This window comes from Crocodylus porosus, unplaced genomic scaffold, assembly GCF_001723895.1.
Source record: "Crocodylus porosus isolate Cpor-Errol unplaced genomic scaffold, CroPor_comp1, whole genome shotgun sequence".
NCBI classification, from domain to species: domain Eukaryota; kingdom Metazoa; phylum Chordata; order Crocodylia; family Crocodylidae; genus Crocodylus; species Crocodylus porosus.
The window spans coordinates 10,995,491-11,011,910 of record NW_017728936.1 but is presented as its reverse complement, the minus strand read 5'-3'; the positions used below and the strand labels follow the sequence as shown (position 1 = coordinate 11,011,910).

Below are 16,420 nucleotides of genomic sequence, written 5' to 3'. Positions count from 1 at the left end.
TGATTTTGGGTTTTTTTATCATGGAAAATTAGAGCTCCTCCTGCCCCCTTCACTCACCAGGGTGCAGGTCCAGCTGCGGCTATGCCCTCCCTGCTTTGTTGCACTGAGCAGCCCTGATATGCCAGTGCCCCTGACTCCCCACCCACAGCCCTGTTGGTGCCGCCCCCCACTCCCCACAGGGGGCCCATGCCAGAGGGGGTCCTCTGTTAACAGGGTTACAGGGCCAGGAACCCAGGTCTGCAGCCCCCTGGCTCCACTCCCCCCAACCCACAAGCAGTGCCCAAGACCGCAGCCTGCAGGAAGCAGCAGCTGCTGCAGCTGGAGGAGAACCCAGCTCCCCCTCCTCCATGGGTGGCACAGCTGGAGCACAGCAGCTGCAGACTCCCCACCCTGCTGTCCTTCTACTGGGGGCTCTGTGGTCTTAGAATGAGAAAAATCGATGTTTTCCTGTGGTGAGCAGAAAACCCCGATCCCTGCTTATGAAGTTAGAATAATATCAAGCACCGCAACCAAGCTAATTCCCAAAGCGGGGAGAAGGAATTTTGGGATCAGACTAAGCATGCATTGGCTGATGAATTTAAACATAGAAAGATGAATCAGTACAGACCTCACTGGAATCCCCTTGAACATACTTAGGAAAGAATGGGCCAGGGAGCTGGGTGTGGATCAGGTTCTCTCACTTACGAGAAATCATGGCACACATGGTTTGAGTTTCATAATAATGAGAAACTGCTTATGGCTCCTAAGACTTAATCTACATCAAAACACTCTTTCATCCTATAATTAGATGACATTCAACACCACATTTTCTCAGCACACTCAAACATCAAGTAAGAGTGAAAACCGGAGTCTATGCTTTGGTTTTAAAACAGTTACACCAACAGCAGGAGCAGCAAGAATACTTTAAAATGACTGGGGAGAGAGAAAAAAAAAATGCATCATGGACAGACACACAGTCTTCTGTAAATTCTTTATTGAATGGATTAACAACAAAAAAGTGTCCCTTTTTTACACCAACTTTCAGGGCCCGCTCAGTTACATGAGGCACGTTGCGCACACACTTGATGTAATCTCAGGAACAATGATTCAACTTTCCACAGGCACATTTTCTTTGCAAAATCATGCTGCAACCAACTTAGCCAAGATGCTATTCTAATGGGTAACAGGTTTCAGCCATATGGAATTATTGCTGATGTAAGCCTAGTAATTCACCCCAATTTACACCTGAAGCTTTGTCAGCATCCAGATCACTTCAATCTATTCTTCTCTCCTAGCAAAGTGCCACTGAGCTCTCTTTTTGGGGTTAACTAACTGCCTGTTCCCACCCCCGCCACTTTGAAAAAAAATTAATTGCTCCCTCATTGAATGCTTTAATAACTAGATGTTGAAGCAAAGGCAGCAGTGAACAATCATTTTGTGCTGGAAGGTTGGTGGTAGGTTAGAGGCTCCACAGCATAGCCACCGCCTTGCAGATACCCACGTCATGATAGTTGAAGTAGCAGAGGCCTGAGAAGGTCAGAGCAGACAGTACATGCAGAAATCCTTTGGCCACTATAGGCGATACCTCCCCATGGACGTAATCAGTTATAACCTGATCAAGACCCCTGAGAAAGAGAGAAACATACTGAAAACAGAACATAGCAATCCCTGGGAACATCTGCCCAGCTTGCCTGAGCACTTTCTCTGGAGGAGCCAACGGCCTCCAGCAATTCTCTATCAGCATTTTACAAGCAAGAATTGGGCCCCAGCTCCCTCAGCCTTCTCCTGCATCACACAAGTTCTTTCAGGGAAGCTGTGTCCGCACCCCACAGCCAACACAGCCCTGCCCACAAAAACTGCAGGGGGATGCAGCTCTGTCCATGCAGCTCCTGTTGTTCAAGAGACCTGGAGCAACTTTGGCAGCAGGCCCAGAAACAGGGCGCCCTCAGGCTCTCACATTCCTCCAGCAGCCAGGGCTCTCTCAGGGAGCACTTTGCCCTTCTGAGCACAGTGTTGCGTGGGTGTAAACCAAACCTGGTGGTTGTGTTTTGCAACCAGACTAGTGTAGGCAAGGGTCTGGTGCTTGCTGCTTTTTGCTGAGGTAAGATCCATGCTCCACTTTGCAGGCAGCTAGGGACAGAGGACAATTCTAAAGGTAACTTGAGCAGCAGTATCTAGGATACAAGCTGCTTTATACAGCTCCTTCAAAGAATACAATATCCCTCACAAGTGGCAGTGATGGTCTGAGACCTGCTGGTTGCACTGCAGAAGAGATCAGAGGAAACCCTAAGCTTCCTGCATACAAGTGGCATTGCCCAGAAACATGTGGGAAGTCCTGAGATTTTGTCCTCTCTCCTGATCTCTGGCAAGGCCAACCAAGCCTCCAGCATCCTTTAAGATACCTCTCAAATGGCAATCCTGAAACTTCAGCAGGGATCTTGGCTGTCACCTTGCAGGAGACAACTGAGCAGAGGTTTTCTACGCTACTGAAGCACTGGCCACAACCCAACAGTCACACCACTTCATTGTCAATTGTCACAAACTATGTGAAGTCAGCTGGCTTTGTTATGGATTCTGATATGGGTACATCAGCTGGACTAAAGTTAAGGGCTGCCCATTCTGTTTGCTATAACTGCCAGCAGTCGACACCAAAAAAGCCGCTGAATGGTCCAGTGTCACAAAAAGTGTATTTTTCTGAAATAATAGTTACGACTACACTTGAAACTTTCCTTGTTGTCTCCTACCGCATCATGTTTCCATACAGGAAGCAGAAAGGGGTCTGGCATTTTCCTTCTGGATAAGGCTTTCTAACATGGGTGCACCAACACAGAAGCCTGGTGGGACCTGGGACACACCCGAGATTGAAGAACACTGAGCCAAGAGGTCAGCAGGCCCTAGAATCTTCCTGCAAGGGTCAGCCTGGCAACTGATCCTTTATTTCATGTTTCAGTTATCCCTTGCCTTTGTGGCAGGATTACATCAACATGAACTTGAATGCCAAAGGCACAGGAAGTCTGGACTGGCAGGCACTACCCTGGAAAAGGCGTGAGCTGATTTAGGATCAAGAGTGTTGTGCATTTACTGGATCCCATGACTTGCCTCACGGCAGCCAGAAGCCCAGACATCTTGTCTGATCCAGGTTAACAAGCCATCGTAGAGACCTCGCAGCATGCAGTGCACTAAAGCAGGTGCCACGAGGGGAAAACAAAGAGGAAACTTGCTGGGTCTGCTTTTCCAAGACATGAGTTTTGTCACCTTAAGATCACCAAAAATAAGGGAAATTGAAGAAGTCCTTAGTGTGGCTATCACAGAGACACAGGGGAGGAGGTGGGGAAGTCAAGAAGCCAAAAAGAAGTAGACAAATGGGACACTCAATACTACAGCTCAAACAGCTAGAGCTACACAGGTAGCAGATCAGAGCCATGGATCTGCACAGCATCCACAGCTGTCTTGCATACTGCTCCACAGAGCTCAAAGTGGTCAGCGTGTAACTCAGTCATTTGACTCTGCTTCATGTGGCACAGTCAGCCAGCAGGGTTTGTTCACCCGGGAAAATTACTGGCCAGCAAAGGGAATTTACAGCACACTGGCCTCTCATACCAATGCTCTCAATGTCTGTTCAAATGCTTTTGTGCTATACAGCTTACCCCCCGCCAAAGCAGAGTCACTTGCCTCGGTTTTACTGGGCGCTGAAAGTGGCCACACATGGAGTTAATGTGCAGTGGCTAGTGGCCTTAAGTCTACATCCTAGCTTACTGCACTGCAGTTTCCCTGTACAAGCAAACCTTGACCTGCCAAACTGGGTGCAAGACCCTAGTGACTTAAGGTTTCTCATGCAAATTGAACTGGGTGTTTACACCAACTCGCAGAGTGAGTCAGCATTGCCCTTCCTGGAGTGCTTCATAACAGTACGAGGAGAGCAGAAATTTCTTCCTGAAGGTCTACATTCAGCTGGGTTTTCAGCAGAGTCCCAGAGCTGAGAGCCAAGGGAGAACAGAGAGAGGAGAACAAAGCCCTGGCACAGCACTGGCCATCAGCACAGCCTCTCCCATTTGTCACCGACTTGAAGATCTCTTCCTTTGAAGGTGTTCTGCCAGGGTGGGGTTGTACTCACACTCCCAGCCAAAAGTGGAAACTGTAATAAAACTCCTGGGCTGTAGCCAAGGGTGATAAGATCAAGAGTCCACAGCCACAAGGAAGAGGGAAAACACACCTGATGCATATGAAGCAACAGCACAGGAACCCCAGTGCTGCAAAGCTGGTATTTTTATTTTAGCAACAAAAGGCTTGGCTGCCCTGCAGGAAGCTAAGGTCATAGCTCTGTGGCAGCAAAGAGTAAAAGGTGTGCTCTTCACTTGGATTAAAAACAGCAGTGGGTAAAAGACAACTTGGGTTTAAACTCAGATTGGCAGATCAGGTTAAAGAGGAGCTGGTGGTGGATTCTGAGTACTGCTCTCTCTACCCAGGTTTGCCAGCCACAGTTCAAAACACACCTTTTGCCACTGCATGTGCAGGCGAAGATTTAAGACCCTGTGGCCCATGCTTTAGAAGTGGGAAGTTTCTTATTACCACACGAATTTTCCAGTGATGAGACACTATGAGCAAGTGATGTACTTGATTTTCTAGAAGACAAGCTTTGGAAGAGACAAACCAAACACGCATCTCTATTGCACAAGGTTTGGGGGAAGTCCCTACCCGATTGTTAAGAGGGGCATTTTGCTCCCGATTTTTCAGTATTGAAACACTGTCTTGCTTTCTGTAAGGTCAGTGTAAGATTGAAGGACTAATCAGAATGCAGTTGGCCACAGCATGCATGCACTTTCCCTCCAGGAAGCTCCAAGAGGCAGGATCCTGGTACCAAACCACATTTTAGATCAGTGGAACTTTCCACAAGTCTGTTGAGTCATGTTGCAGAAATGCAAGATGCAGATACCTCCTCAGGCACGTGCAGAGTTGCTGTGGTTAGAATTTCTCATGGCCCCATCATTGGTGAAATCCTTCCCAGAGAAATTACATTGCAGCAGAACAAACAAGCGGAACCCACATTTAAGCTCTCCAGGGAAAGCCCTCACCACTGTCAATGAGCACAGGGTTTGCTGGCATAACTTTGAAAACACAGAGAATTGCTCTCACATGCCTGGCAGACAGAGCCCCCTTCATCCCAGAGCACCGTGACATGCTTTTCAACCTGCTGCACAAAGTAGATCCAATTGGTTGTAACTGATATCTGGGGCACTGTGTGGTTCCACCACTCAAGGTATCTGGCCTACCGTACAAGTGCCTGCATGGCCAGGTAGGCCAACTGCCATCCTGGGCATGTGTCCAACAAGATGGAAATGCAGCCAGTGAAGGGGGGACATTGCTAGATGAACCTATTCAGTTAATGCAGTTAACAAACAGCTACCCCACATGGGCCAAAATACATGGATGAAAGATCAGGCGCTCACTAATGGATCACCTGTGGTCACTAAGCCCTTCACCATGCAGGTGCCAAATACCAACGATCCTGGGCTACATCAGAAAAGCATGGAAGGTTGTACTCTGCTTTAGTTTCCATGCTGCTCTTCACAACACAAGCAGAGACATGTCCAAAGGTAACCACGGAGTGTATTCTGCCTGGCTAAAGTACCAAGGTAGCTTCTTTGAGTACCCGAGGGCCCAATTATTCTGTAAGCAGGGAGCTCATGCTAATCTGGGCATCCTGCCACCTAGACAGACAAGGTACCCTACAGCTGCAGGGAGAATCGCTGTGTACCACAGTAACGGCAGTTGCAAAACTCCACTTTTTGAGGGATTTCGTCATCCATGTTCATGTCATCATGGACACAAATGCCCTGCTTCAGGCAATCTCTGCATGCATGCCTCCACAGACATCAAGCCCTGCCCTGGTTCAATCCCAGCGCCACCAAGAGTCGCCCAATACACACAGACAGGCCTTCTACCAGTCTCCTCCAGGTTAAAAATCCAGCAGCACTTGAACAGCTGCATTGTGCATAGCAGGAAGTGAAAAACCCTGCACCCAACTGAAACTGCAGAAGGAATTCAGCCAAGTGAAAGGCAATAAAACAAGATGGACTCTGGCCAAGACTCCAAGATAAATATCCTGACTCAGAAGCACACAGATTCCTCAAGTGTACAGATACCCATGTCTTTGATTTTTCACTTGGCCCAAAGGAGAAGACCTTGGATAACATAGAGCCCCAAGGCTAAGCTGATGCCTTCACTCTGCACCAAGGCAGAGGGAAGAGCACCCCTACCGGACCCCGGGTTTCTTTGGAAGGATCTCACTTCAGATCAGATTCTGTCCTGGTGCTGCTTTCATGGGTGTGGTCAGAACCTAAGATCCTACATAAACTGTAAGACAATGAATGCTAGGCAGGCGCAGTTAACAGTCACAGAACCGCCTTAGGGTTTCTATTGCTTGTAAAATGTGGAATATGGAGAGAGCGAAGTGTAGGAAATTGAGGAGACAAGAGGCAGCCCCATAATGAGAACACCTATCCTGCCCTATACCTGAACAGGCAGTGCCACAGGAAGGCCCGAGCTGGTGCAAGTCTGGTGGAGGCTATAAGAGGCCAGCCCCTAGGACTAAGGGAAATGAGTTTTTGCATTTTACCAGGCATTCTACGTGAGTCAGAAAACTGACATTAAATGTACTGCTTGACTCCATCTCTCACCACAGCTCTGAGCCTAGAGAAAAGCTCTGGTTATTGGAACAACCACAAAAACCTTCATCTCCAGTTCTGCCAGTCCTCTGTGCTTACCAGTGACCATGAAGAGGGAGGACAAAAGCCAGCGAATAGTCCACGACAGGTCCTGGATACATATAGGCCGCAGGCAAGAGACCCAGCAAGATGACACTGAGAACTCGCTCGCCTGCCCAGTGAAGAGATGCAGCCTTGGAGGGGGCTGGAATAAAAAAAAGCATTTTCAGAGTGTAATTTCTGCTTGCAGGGTTCCAAACCAAGCAACGGCTCCTCTGTCCGAGTAGTTTCACATATGCTGCTTAGCCGGGCAATGCTAGGATGCCTTCAACTTACTTGTCTTCCGTATGGTCTAAAATGACACACTGGCAAAAGCCCTCCTCCCCGTGCCTGTCGGCTTTGCACAAAGGAAAGTTCCATCTGTTAGAACAGACTGAAAATGCAACAGCTGAAGTCAAAGGGAAAGAGACCTTTTAGTTTTGTGGCCTTCTGTTCCACAACAGGTCCCAGTACACCCACCAAAGGACAATCATAAAGTGGTTTGTTCTAGTGCTTAGTCACAAACTGCTTACAGCCACAGACCTCACTGGTTCTACTTTCCTATTCCTGCTCAGAACTTCATGAAAGGAGAGGATGAAAAGCAGGGTCATGTCTGGAGAAAACCCAACAAGATGCTTGGGCTGCACTTTCAGTTTTGCTCCCAATTCACTGTGCAGCCCAGGGCAAGCCACTGACCTGCTCCATGCTGCAACTTCTTAGTGAAGGCAAAATTACAAAGCATCGATTGTGAAGTTGTGTCTAGAATATAAGACATGCATTGGAGCACCTATCTAAATATTTGACTTCGAACAGTCTAAAACCATAACGTCATACAGAGATTTCATTTGAATTGTACCAAAAATCAAATAAAAACATTTCTCCACTCTTCAGGGTAAAGGAATTCAGAACATTTTTGCTACAGCGCTGGAATGAAAGTACTTGCAATAAGGCAGCTGTTGAGAGGCAAGGCTTGTGAACTAGCCGTTACCATACCACCCAAGGAAGGCCTACCACTTTTGTTCTGCTCCTGTGAGCACAGTGTTCACTGAACACTGGTTTTTCTGTGTGCTCTAACAATAAAACATCACTGGGAAATTAATTTTATCCTATGAAAAAGAACACTGAATTTTTCAGCCCTACCAAACAGAAAGCATCATTTTAAAAAGGAGACGTGAAATTTCAGGCAATACCGATTTCCACACAACAGTCAAAGGAAATGCCGCATACATGCACGGAAAATTTTACTCATTTAAACCACACCATTTACAACACAAGGGGGGGGCAGATGATTGGGACCAACCATAAAGGGGAAGCCCAAATATCAACTAAAACAACCCAAAAGCTGATGTTCTTAACAGAATTTTTGCGCAGAGATGAACATGATTAGATGTGGTAGAGGAAAATTTAACCCAAAATCACTAGGTCTCAAACCCCAGGCACTCCTGCTTCTAATGACGTACCAACGGTATCGGGAGGTGTGTGGATTTGACGCGTCAGAGTCAGACGATCAAAGGCGGGTGGAGATGCAACAATGGGTCTGGTCAAAAGGATCTTACTCAGAAGAACTGTAAAACAGAACCAGGATTAAGTAATACATGCTTACGCCTCACCCAGAGTTAAAGTTAAAGCCCTGGAAGATTTATTGCAACAATCCACACTTGAAAAAAGAGTCAACAAACAAGATCTACCAGAGGCCATAAAGTTCTGCCTATGAGAGCCTGGAGCACTCCCCAAAACAGGGAAGCCAAGTTGCTTCCAAATTCAAGGGAGGACTTTCGGGAAGTGACTCACAATATTTACAAGGCTGATAACCACGCGTTCCAGGTTTTCCTTACCAATCATCTCACACTGGAAGCCACGTGCATCCAGAAGTTAAACAATCTCCAGCCATAACATTGCTTCAAGATGTCTAAAAAAGGGAAAGGCCATAACCACCCAGGTCAGCACCACAGATTCTGCAAGGGCGTCACAGGTGTCGGGGAAATCTCATCCTCCCCGCGGTGACAAGAGGTCAAGCGGAAGACACTGCTCTGCCTTCTCAGTACTGAGTTCCCACAGGCCAGTGCCGGGTCGAGGCCCTTGAGCAGCTGCGGCCTGGACGAGTCCCACGGGGACCTTGAAGCCAACAGAGGTTGGAGGAAGTGAGTCAGTGACATCGAGCCCGGGCAGCACACAGCCCCGCCACCGCTCTGAATGCCAGGGAGCAGGCACAGCTGGCGCTTCTTGCGCTAATGGCTCTGTGCACAGAGGCCCCTGGTTTCCAAGCACGTCGTCGTCAAAGGCCTCCAGAGAGGTGGCCGGGCCGCGTGCTCCCTGAACTGGGGCACTGCAGGGCTGCGCGGGGCGAGCTCCAGTTTGGGCTTCGAGCCTTTGGGGGACAACGGGAGAGAGACAGGAACAGGAGGGGAAAGACGCAGGGGCGCTTCAGAGCACGGGCACACGCACCTACCAACACAGGGAAACACACGAATGCACACCCACATGTACACGTACATGCAGGCACGCACACCCACACACACAGGCACGTGGAAGCACGAAGGCACGCGGGCACACCCGCCGTCCCCCCCACGCGAGGGCGAAGCCCCGGGCCCGGCACGGGGCGGGGGAAGTGGTGGGGTGGGGTGGGTGTCTCCGGGCGCCCCGCACTCACCACGCCCCACGGCCCGCCCCGGCCCAAGCCGGAGCCCCGCCCGCGCCCAGCTCGCCGCCATCATGATGTGGCCGTTCCTTCCCCACCGCGCCGCAAGGACACGGGAACACTCGGAAGCGGAAGCGCGTCCTGGCCTTGCACTTCCGGCGCGGCGAGCCGGCACTTCCGGTTCCGGCGGCGTGGCCATGGCGGAGGCGGGCGGGGGGGACCCCGCTGTGTCCGAGCTGCGGGAGCTGGTGGCGGCCGAGCAGCAGCGTGCGCAGTTCACGGCCCAGGTGACCCCCCGCTCCCGCGTGCAGTTTTGGGCGCTGCCGGGAAAAGCTTCCACCACCAGCCCGGATTTTTGACCTTATTTAAAGAAACCCCCCGGGTTGGATATGGGAGGCCCCGGAGCCAGGGACCCCTGGGCAAGCCGTCGCGGGGCGGGAGGGGCCGAGCGGGCTGTGAGCAACCGTCCCGCCCGCAGGTGCACAACTTCATGGAGGTGTGCTGGGACAAGTGCGTGGATAAGCCCGGCTCGAAACTGGACCATCGCTCGGAGAGCTGCCTGGCCAGCTGCGTGGACCGGTTTATCGACACGACCCTGTCCATCACCCAGCGCTTCTCGCAGATCCTGCAGAAAGCGGGGCACTGAGCATGGCAGGCTTTGGCCTCCTCCTTCAGCCCCAGCAGACTCTCGTCAGCCCCGGAGGGCGCCTGTGTGCTGCTGAGAAGGCGTTCCTGCCACAGCCCGGAGAGGCTCTGCCCCATGGGCGCGTCCGGTGCTTTCCGGGTTTTGCATAACCGTGTCGTGGGCGTGCAAGGTGCAGCTTAATAAACCATCAGGAATCCTCCTCCTTGCAAGTTCATGGCACGAAAGTCTCCTCTCCCCTTTCTTTAAATTTAGTGAAAGGAATATTCGCGTTGTCTGGAGTGGGGGGGAGTGGGGTCAGGTCAAGTAACTGCCCTAGCACCAAACTGCATTCTTTAAAGAAGATCCATGAATGACCATAATGGAAATAACTTCAATGCAACTAGGAAAGCAGTGAAAATGTTTTCTGCTTGCAGTACAACCACTGGCCTGGCTGCATTGGGCTAGGGCAGCGGTTCCCCAACTCTGACAAATTGCATGTCACTGATTTAAAATGATACAACCTTAAGTACCACCAGCAAATTTTTGTCCTATTAAGTCATCATGATAAGTCTGTGAACGTGTACCCCTGACAGGTTGTCTGCGTACCACTGATGGTACGTGTACCCCAGATTGGGAGCTGCTGGGCTAGGGGTATGAGAGCCAACAAGCAAATCTCATCAAAAATCAATTGCCCCAGGTATTTTTACAGTTTGGTAAAGCTCACTGCAGTATTTCCTCCACTTTGTAGCCCTGCCAGGTACAATGACAAGGGAGGCCCTGGAAATACAAACCCAGCTGTGAAATCAATGCAGTTAGGTCTGCCCAGAGCTTTGGGGTAGCAAAGTTGTACTGCAACTACACAAACAAATGCAAACCCTCGTTAGCGTCCCTGGATTAATCCTCATTATAAAAAGCTTGGCTAAATCTGTTTGCAAGGGACAGGAGGCATGGTACTCAGTTATTGTTAGAGGATGTTACAGAACAAGACAGAGCTGTCTCTGCTGTCAGAGTAAAACAGAGACTCCTAAACTTGGGCACTAAGGCCCAAAGGCAGGTATAATTTTATTTAACAGTCTAAATGTTAGTATTTTACATGCCTGCAAAAAAACCCCAAAGAAGAGTCATTTGAAAAGCCCAATTTATTCTCTTGGAGACTGTTGGTACCTGTTACATTACTAACGTGAACACCCACCGTCTCACAGGAACACACAAAAATTAAAAATTCTGTACTTAAGTCTCACAGAAAGAGACGCACCTTCCCACTGGCACCATTTTAGAATTCACTTAAAAATATGTTCAATGCCGATAGTGCAACACAATACAGAGCAGGAAACCTGGGGTTCAGAGGCAGGAGACCAGCCAAATACATGGGAGGTTGCCAGAATCAGACACTCCAGCTCAGAAGTGGGGAGAAGGGATAGAAAGTAAAGGGCATGTTCACCAAAGAACTGCTCTCATCTCTTCCTGACTCAATCACAGCAAAGCTCCAGCAGGCTCAGGCAGAGGTTCCAACAGCAGACACTGCTGCTTGGAGTACAAAGGAAGGCAAAATTCAGACTGTCCTGGGTAAAGAGGAGGTGGCCAAGAATGGGTAAAAGATCCTGAATCCCACTCTGGCCAGCCTATTATCCTGAGTAGACGCCTTGAGCTGGCAGGAACCCCCTTGGGATGTGTTCTTGGGATGAAGCAGGATGAAGCAAACCATGTTCAACACCGAGAGACTAGCTCATCAAAGCAGAGGTTCTGACATACTAGGTGCTCTCATCAATGGTTGTTAGGAGCAGCACAGTGGGATCAGTGATTCAGACCCAACACTCCATCCCTCCCCTAAAATATACCTAGAGCAAGGTCCACACTGGGTCCAGTTCAATGTGGGAAACTAGTATCTTCTGCAGCTGAACATTTCCTCATAAAAATCTCTGTACAGAGGAGTTATAAAAAATAAAACTTGAACATTTCTCTGGTGATGTATGAAAAGCTGCTGCATTGTTATTGCATAAACATGACTGCAGGCTGCAACAGAGGAGCGAGCTGCCTGGATCAGAAAAGACTTGCTAACCTTGCTTGGGAATCCAGGCAGCAAGAGGCAAGACCTGCCCAAGTGAGAGGGCTGCTTGTATGCTCCCTCTGAATCCCTGGAAACAAAGCCATAAATGCTGCCCTTCAGAGAGCAGATCAGAGGGAGCATGTTCAGAGCACAGGAAAAACTAGAGATGCCACACTACTGACTTCCCTCTCTCTCCCTTAGCCAACATGCAGGGAAGGCCAAAACATCTGTGTCTACTGGAGGCAGAGATAAGGAGGCAATTAAATAAGATGCTGGATCTGGGCCAACACAGGCTTTCTTTATTTGCTTCGGCAGTACCAGTCCTCCAAGCAGTTTGCAGATGGCAGGGCTGAAAAATCTCTGGGCCATCAGACATGCAGTCTGCTCCGTCAGCGAGCATCTCTCATCTTAGCTCCAATGGGATACTGCACTGTCTTCTCCCACAGCCCCGATGAGGTCCTTGTAGGCAGCAGAAGGCTCACCAAGTAGTCTCAGGGCTGAATTAAGCTGTCTCAGCTGGGTAAAACAGGAGCGATGTCACTGAAGCCAATGGTGTAAGACTCATGAGGTGACCATCAGGATCTCAGACAGGCCAACCTAGAGATGTGCAACACTTCGCATTTACACAGTATTCATCTGCCAAAGGTTCTTCTAATTAAGTTTCCCAAGACTGAAGAGGTAGGTAGCTGGAAGTGCCCCAGGGGCCCTGTCTGAAAAAGGGAGAAGCCTGTGAATGCCCTGCCTATCACCCGCAGGTAGAGCTTGTTTCCAAGACACCAGAGGCCCAAGGGGAGAAATTAGTTTGTGGACTCCCAGACTGAGAATGAGCAGAGCTTTTAATAGAACAGCCCGTCCCACCCTCAGTCCCTTGGAGCAGCCTGCTGGACTGCTCAGAGTAGGGGAGGAGAGCAGCAGCATCTCACTCTCAGGGAATACCTACACCCTGTCCCTGGTGTGTCCTAGTGGAGGTGCCTGGGGCCACCTCTGCTTGCATGCCTCCAACTTGGAAAAAACAGCAAAGCCATTGTGGGAGCCACTCCAGCACAGCAGCAACTGAGTGCTCAGGAACAGCCAACGGGGGGAATGAAGCAGCTTCACCACGGCAAGGCCGAGTTTAATGTGAGAGCAGGAACACCTGGCAGCAGCACTGAGGGAACTGTGCAGACAGGTCCTTACGCATTCAAGCAAAACCAAACCTGAGGAGGACCTCCAGGACACAGAGATTGCTCTCTTCCCAGACCTTGGCCACAATGATGGTAAAGGCAAAGAAAGCCCCTTCAACACCCTGATCATCAGGTCAACTCCATCAGGCCCACCAGAGGCCTGTCCTATCAGCAGACAGACCCGGAGGAACAGGCCACCAATGGGAAGGGTGGCAAGTTAGTCCTACAGAAAAGGCAGGTGCCAGGAAAATGGAGAGGAGTCTGGAACGAACTCCTGCTTTGGTCTCTGTGCTGCAAAAGGGTCACCCCACCTGCAGCCAAGTCCAGCCATATTCCCACACACTCCAGCCAGGGGCCGCCTCCTTACCTCAGCTCCCCAGGTGGGGCCATGTTTGTTATTTCACTGTGGGGAAAATGCTGACATGAGACATCTCTGTGGCTCCGTCCAGTGGCACCTCTTTTGTTACTGGCTTTGTGGGCAGGCTTTCAGTCTGTGGCCTCCACTCAGTTGCAACTCTGTATTGGTCATTACATGGTTAATAATGAAAAGAGGAACAAACTCCTCTTGTGAAATCCTAGTTTAAAAACCCCTAGAGCTGAACATTGCCAAAGCACCCATTTCCCTTTCACAGATTCTGGCAACTCTATGAATCAAAATTCAACTAAGTCACAATGGAATAAAAAAAAAAGTCCATCAGGAATTAGGTGGGTGAGCTTGAGACCTCACCTGAGGGACAGACACCTTCTCCCCAGAGCTTTCAGCTCTCCTGATTTCAAGGCAGAGAAACCCCATGGGAAGTGATCTGCAGGCTGACAGGAAGGTCACACCTCTGTGTCCCCAGGCCATGTTCATTCCATGGAGCAACGCTGGGACCAGAACGGTGGCCCGTGTTCTCCAACCTGCAATGTTCAGCCACAGCCCAAGAGTCACCCCCTCTCACTAGTCCTCATCTGAGCTCTCCTCTGACTTCTCATCAGCTGCCACTTTCCAGTTCTTCCTCTTGCTCCGCTTTTCCTGGATCTCACTGTGCTTCTCAGACGGGGATGTGTGTTGCTTCTTCCTCCTCTTCTTAGGCCGCTTTTCCCTTTTCTCCTCACATTCACTCTCCTCGGAGCTGCTGGTGGCTGAGCTGCTCAGGTGAGAAGAGTCACTTTCCTGGCCAGAGGAAGAGGCAGGGTTCCTTGCAGGCACTTTCTTGGACTTCTTCTTGTGTTTGCGCTTCCCTTTTTTGGTGCTCGAGGCCCCCTCCTGGGAGCACTCACTCTCTAGGGAAGAATCAGACGAGGCCTGGGCTTGCTCCCTTTTCTTTTTCTTCCGCTTTTTGTGTGACCTTTTTTTCTGCTTCTTCTTGTGTGATTTCTTCTCTTTCTTCCTTTTGCTGGACTTGTGTGCAGATTGTTTTCCAAGGGGCAGTTTCTTCTTTCCATTGAGAGCGCCGTGTTCATCCTTCTCCTGCTGGTCACTGTGAACATGAACAAAGACTGAAATAAGAAAAATGGAGCCCTGGGAGTGTCATGTACTGTCACTTTCCTTTTCTGAGCCCTAATCAATCCCATCCTCCCCAAACTGCTTTTGATACAGATAGGTGGCTCCACTGTTTGATGGGCTGGCTGCATTTTTAACTTCAGGGCTCATAAATAGCTCATCTCCAAATGATGTGGAAGGTGGGAGATGCCACTTCAAAAAGACACTTTAGCCAAGCACAGAAACCAAATATTCTGAAGTAACCTGATACTGTAAAACTTATTATTTGCGAGTCAGTGAGCATTAGACTTGATAATTCCACCATGCAGAGTTAAAAAACAAAAAATAAAAATCCCTGCTTCTTCCCCCCTCTCTTTTATTTTGTAGTCTTTTTGTTTTTGTCCAAATCATTTCAGTGCTGCTAGAGCTCTCCTTCTGTCTCATGGGAATTTATTGTGCTCCCTGTGTATTTCTAGGAGCAGAGGTATAGCAGACAACCAAAATTAGGGAATGTGGGAAACTGCCCAATGAGGAAAACACCCATCTGTGAAACATTTCAATTCCTGTTAATTCAGGGCTTAAACTGTCTGGCTACTACTGTGATTGCTCAGGGCTCATAAAAGGGAAGGATCTTCTCTCTGAAGAAATGGTACAGCTCAAGAGAGGGAGTTAAGGGGAGACTTTAAGCCTGAAAGTTTGTTTTTTTCTGCCTTAAGAAACAAATCCCCATCTCCGCTTCAAAATATTGTGATTGCTCTTTTGAATTAAAAACCCCACAGTAATGGATCAGCATTATCCAAGACACTGGCTTGCTAAATTTATAATTCTCCTTTGTCTCTAAAAGTCAATTTACAATCAACGTTGGGAATATAACATACAAATTTCTCTGTGTAGCTTTACTGCAGTAATACACTGGGCATTTAATGGCTTTACCTGTCAGTATCAAATTCCTCTGGATACAACTCTTTATAGCCGCTATGACCCCATCTGCAAGGGAACAGCAGGAAACCTCCATTAGAAACAAACTGGATACTCAGAAAATAAGGGCGCTGGAGAACAGGAGTCTCAGAAAGAATGGAAGTCAAGAGTCCACAGGGAGGAAGGGAGATCACCTTGTGTTTTCCCTGTTTGAGACAATAACCTGAAATCTCAACCCCACTGACATCCCCATGGCATGTAATTTATTTTGTCTTCCCAGTACTTCTGCACCATAGTGAATTATATACGCAACAGCATCATCACAAAATTCCTTTTGTGAAAAAGAAAAATAAAATTATGTGGCTCTCTATCCCAGTGGTAAAGTCTGTACACCACTGAATTTAACATCCAAGGCCTATTCAAGGACACAATTATGGCTACGTGGAGAATTTTATGGTAGCCAGTATGCCAAGACAGATTGGGCTTGTGCACTAATGAAAGACACATGGAGGAATGAAGAAACTGACTCCACTGACTGGAAAGGAGGAGTCCAGCTAAAAAGACTCAAGGATGCTCGTGTTTCTCATAAATAGCCCTAGAGCACTAATCAGCAGTTCCCTTAACAGGTCCAAGGTGATATTCCCCCTCTATGCGGCACTGGTCAGGCTGCAGCTGGAGTACTGTGTCCAGTTCTGGGCGCCACACTTCAGGAGGGATGTGAACAACATGGAGAGGGTCCCGAGGAGGCCACTCGCATGAACAGGGGGCAGCAGGGCAGGCCCTACAAGGAGGCTATGGGCCCTGAACCTGTTCAGCCTCCACAAGAGAAGGCTGAGGGGGGA

At 49.1% G+C, this 16,420-nt stretch overlaps 2 protein-coding genes across 3 annotated transcripts in view; both read right to left on the bottom strand.

Annotated features, from left to right (window-relative positions):
* Positions 1-955: 955 nt before the first annotated feature.
* Positions 956-10,214, bottom strand: SDHD (succinate dehydrogenase complex subunit D). Its single transcript, XM_019547121.1, has 5 exons — positions 9,842-10,214; positions 9,373-9,650; positions 8,183-8,287; positions 6,744-6,888; positions 956-1,604 (listed from the first exon to the last, which is right to left on the bottom strand). Exons 1-5 carry the CDS (start codon positions 10,120-10,122, stop codon positions 1,439-1,441), a joined length of 975 nt encoding a protein of 324 aa, XP_019402666.1. The 5' UTR covers positions 10,123-10,214; the 3' UTR covers positions 956-1,438.
* Positions 10,215-11,106: 892 nt separating this feature from the next.
* Positions 11,107-16,420, bottom strand: part of CUNH11orf57 (chromosome unknown C11orf57 homolog) — an 8,746-nt gene continuing 3,432 nt past the window's right edge. For both annotated transcript variants that reach the window (XM_019547122.1, XM_019547123.1), the window contains exons 4-6: positions 15,594-15,647; positions 13,563-14,658; positions 11,107-12,742 (exon numbers count right to left, since the gene is read on the bottom strand). In XM_019547122.1, coding sequence (XP_019402667.1) covers positions 14,136-14,658; positions 15,594-15,647 — 577 coding nt within the window. In that variant the 3' untranslated portion in view covers positions 11,107-12,742; positions 13,563-14,135. The remainder of the gene's footprint in view (positions 12,743-13,562; positions 14,659-15,593; positions 15,648-16,420) is intronic.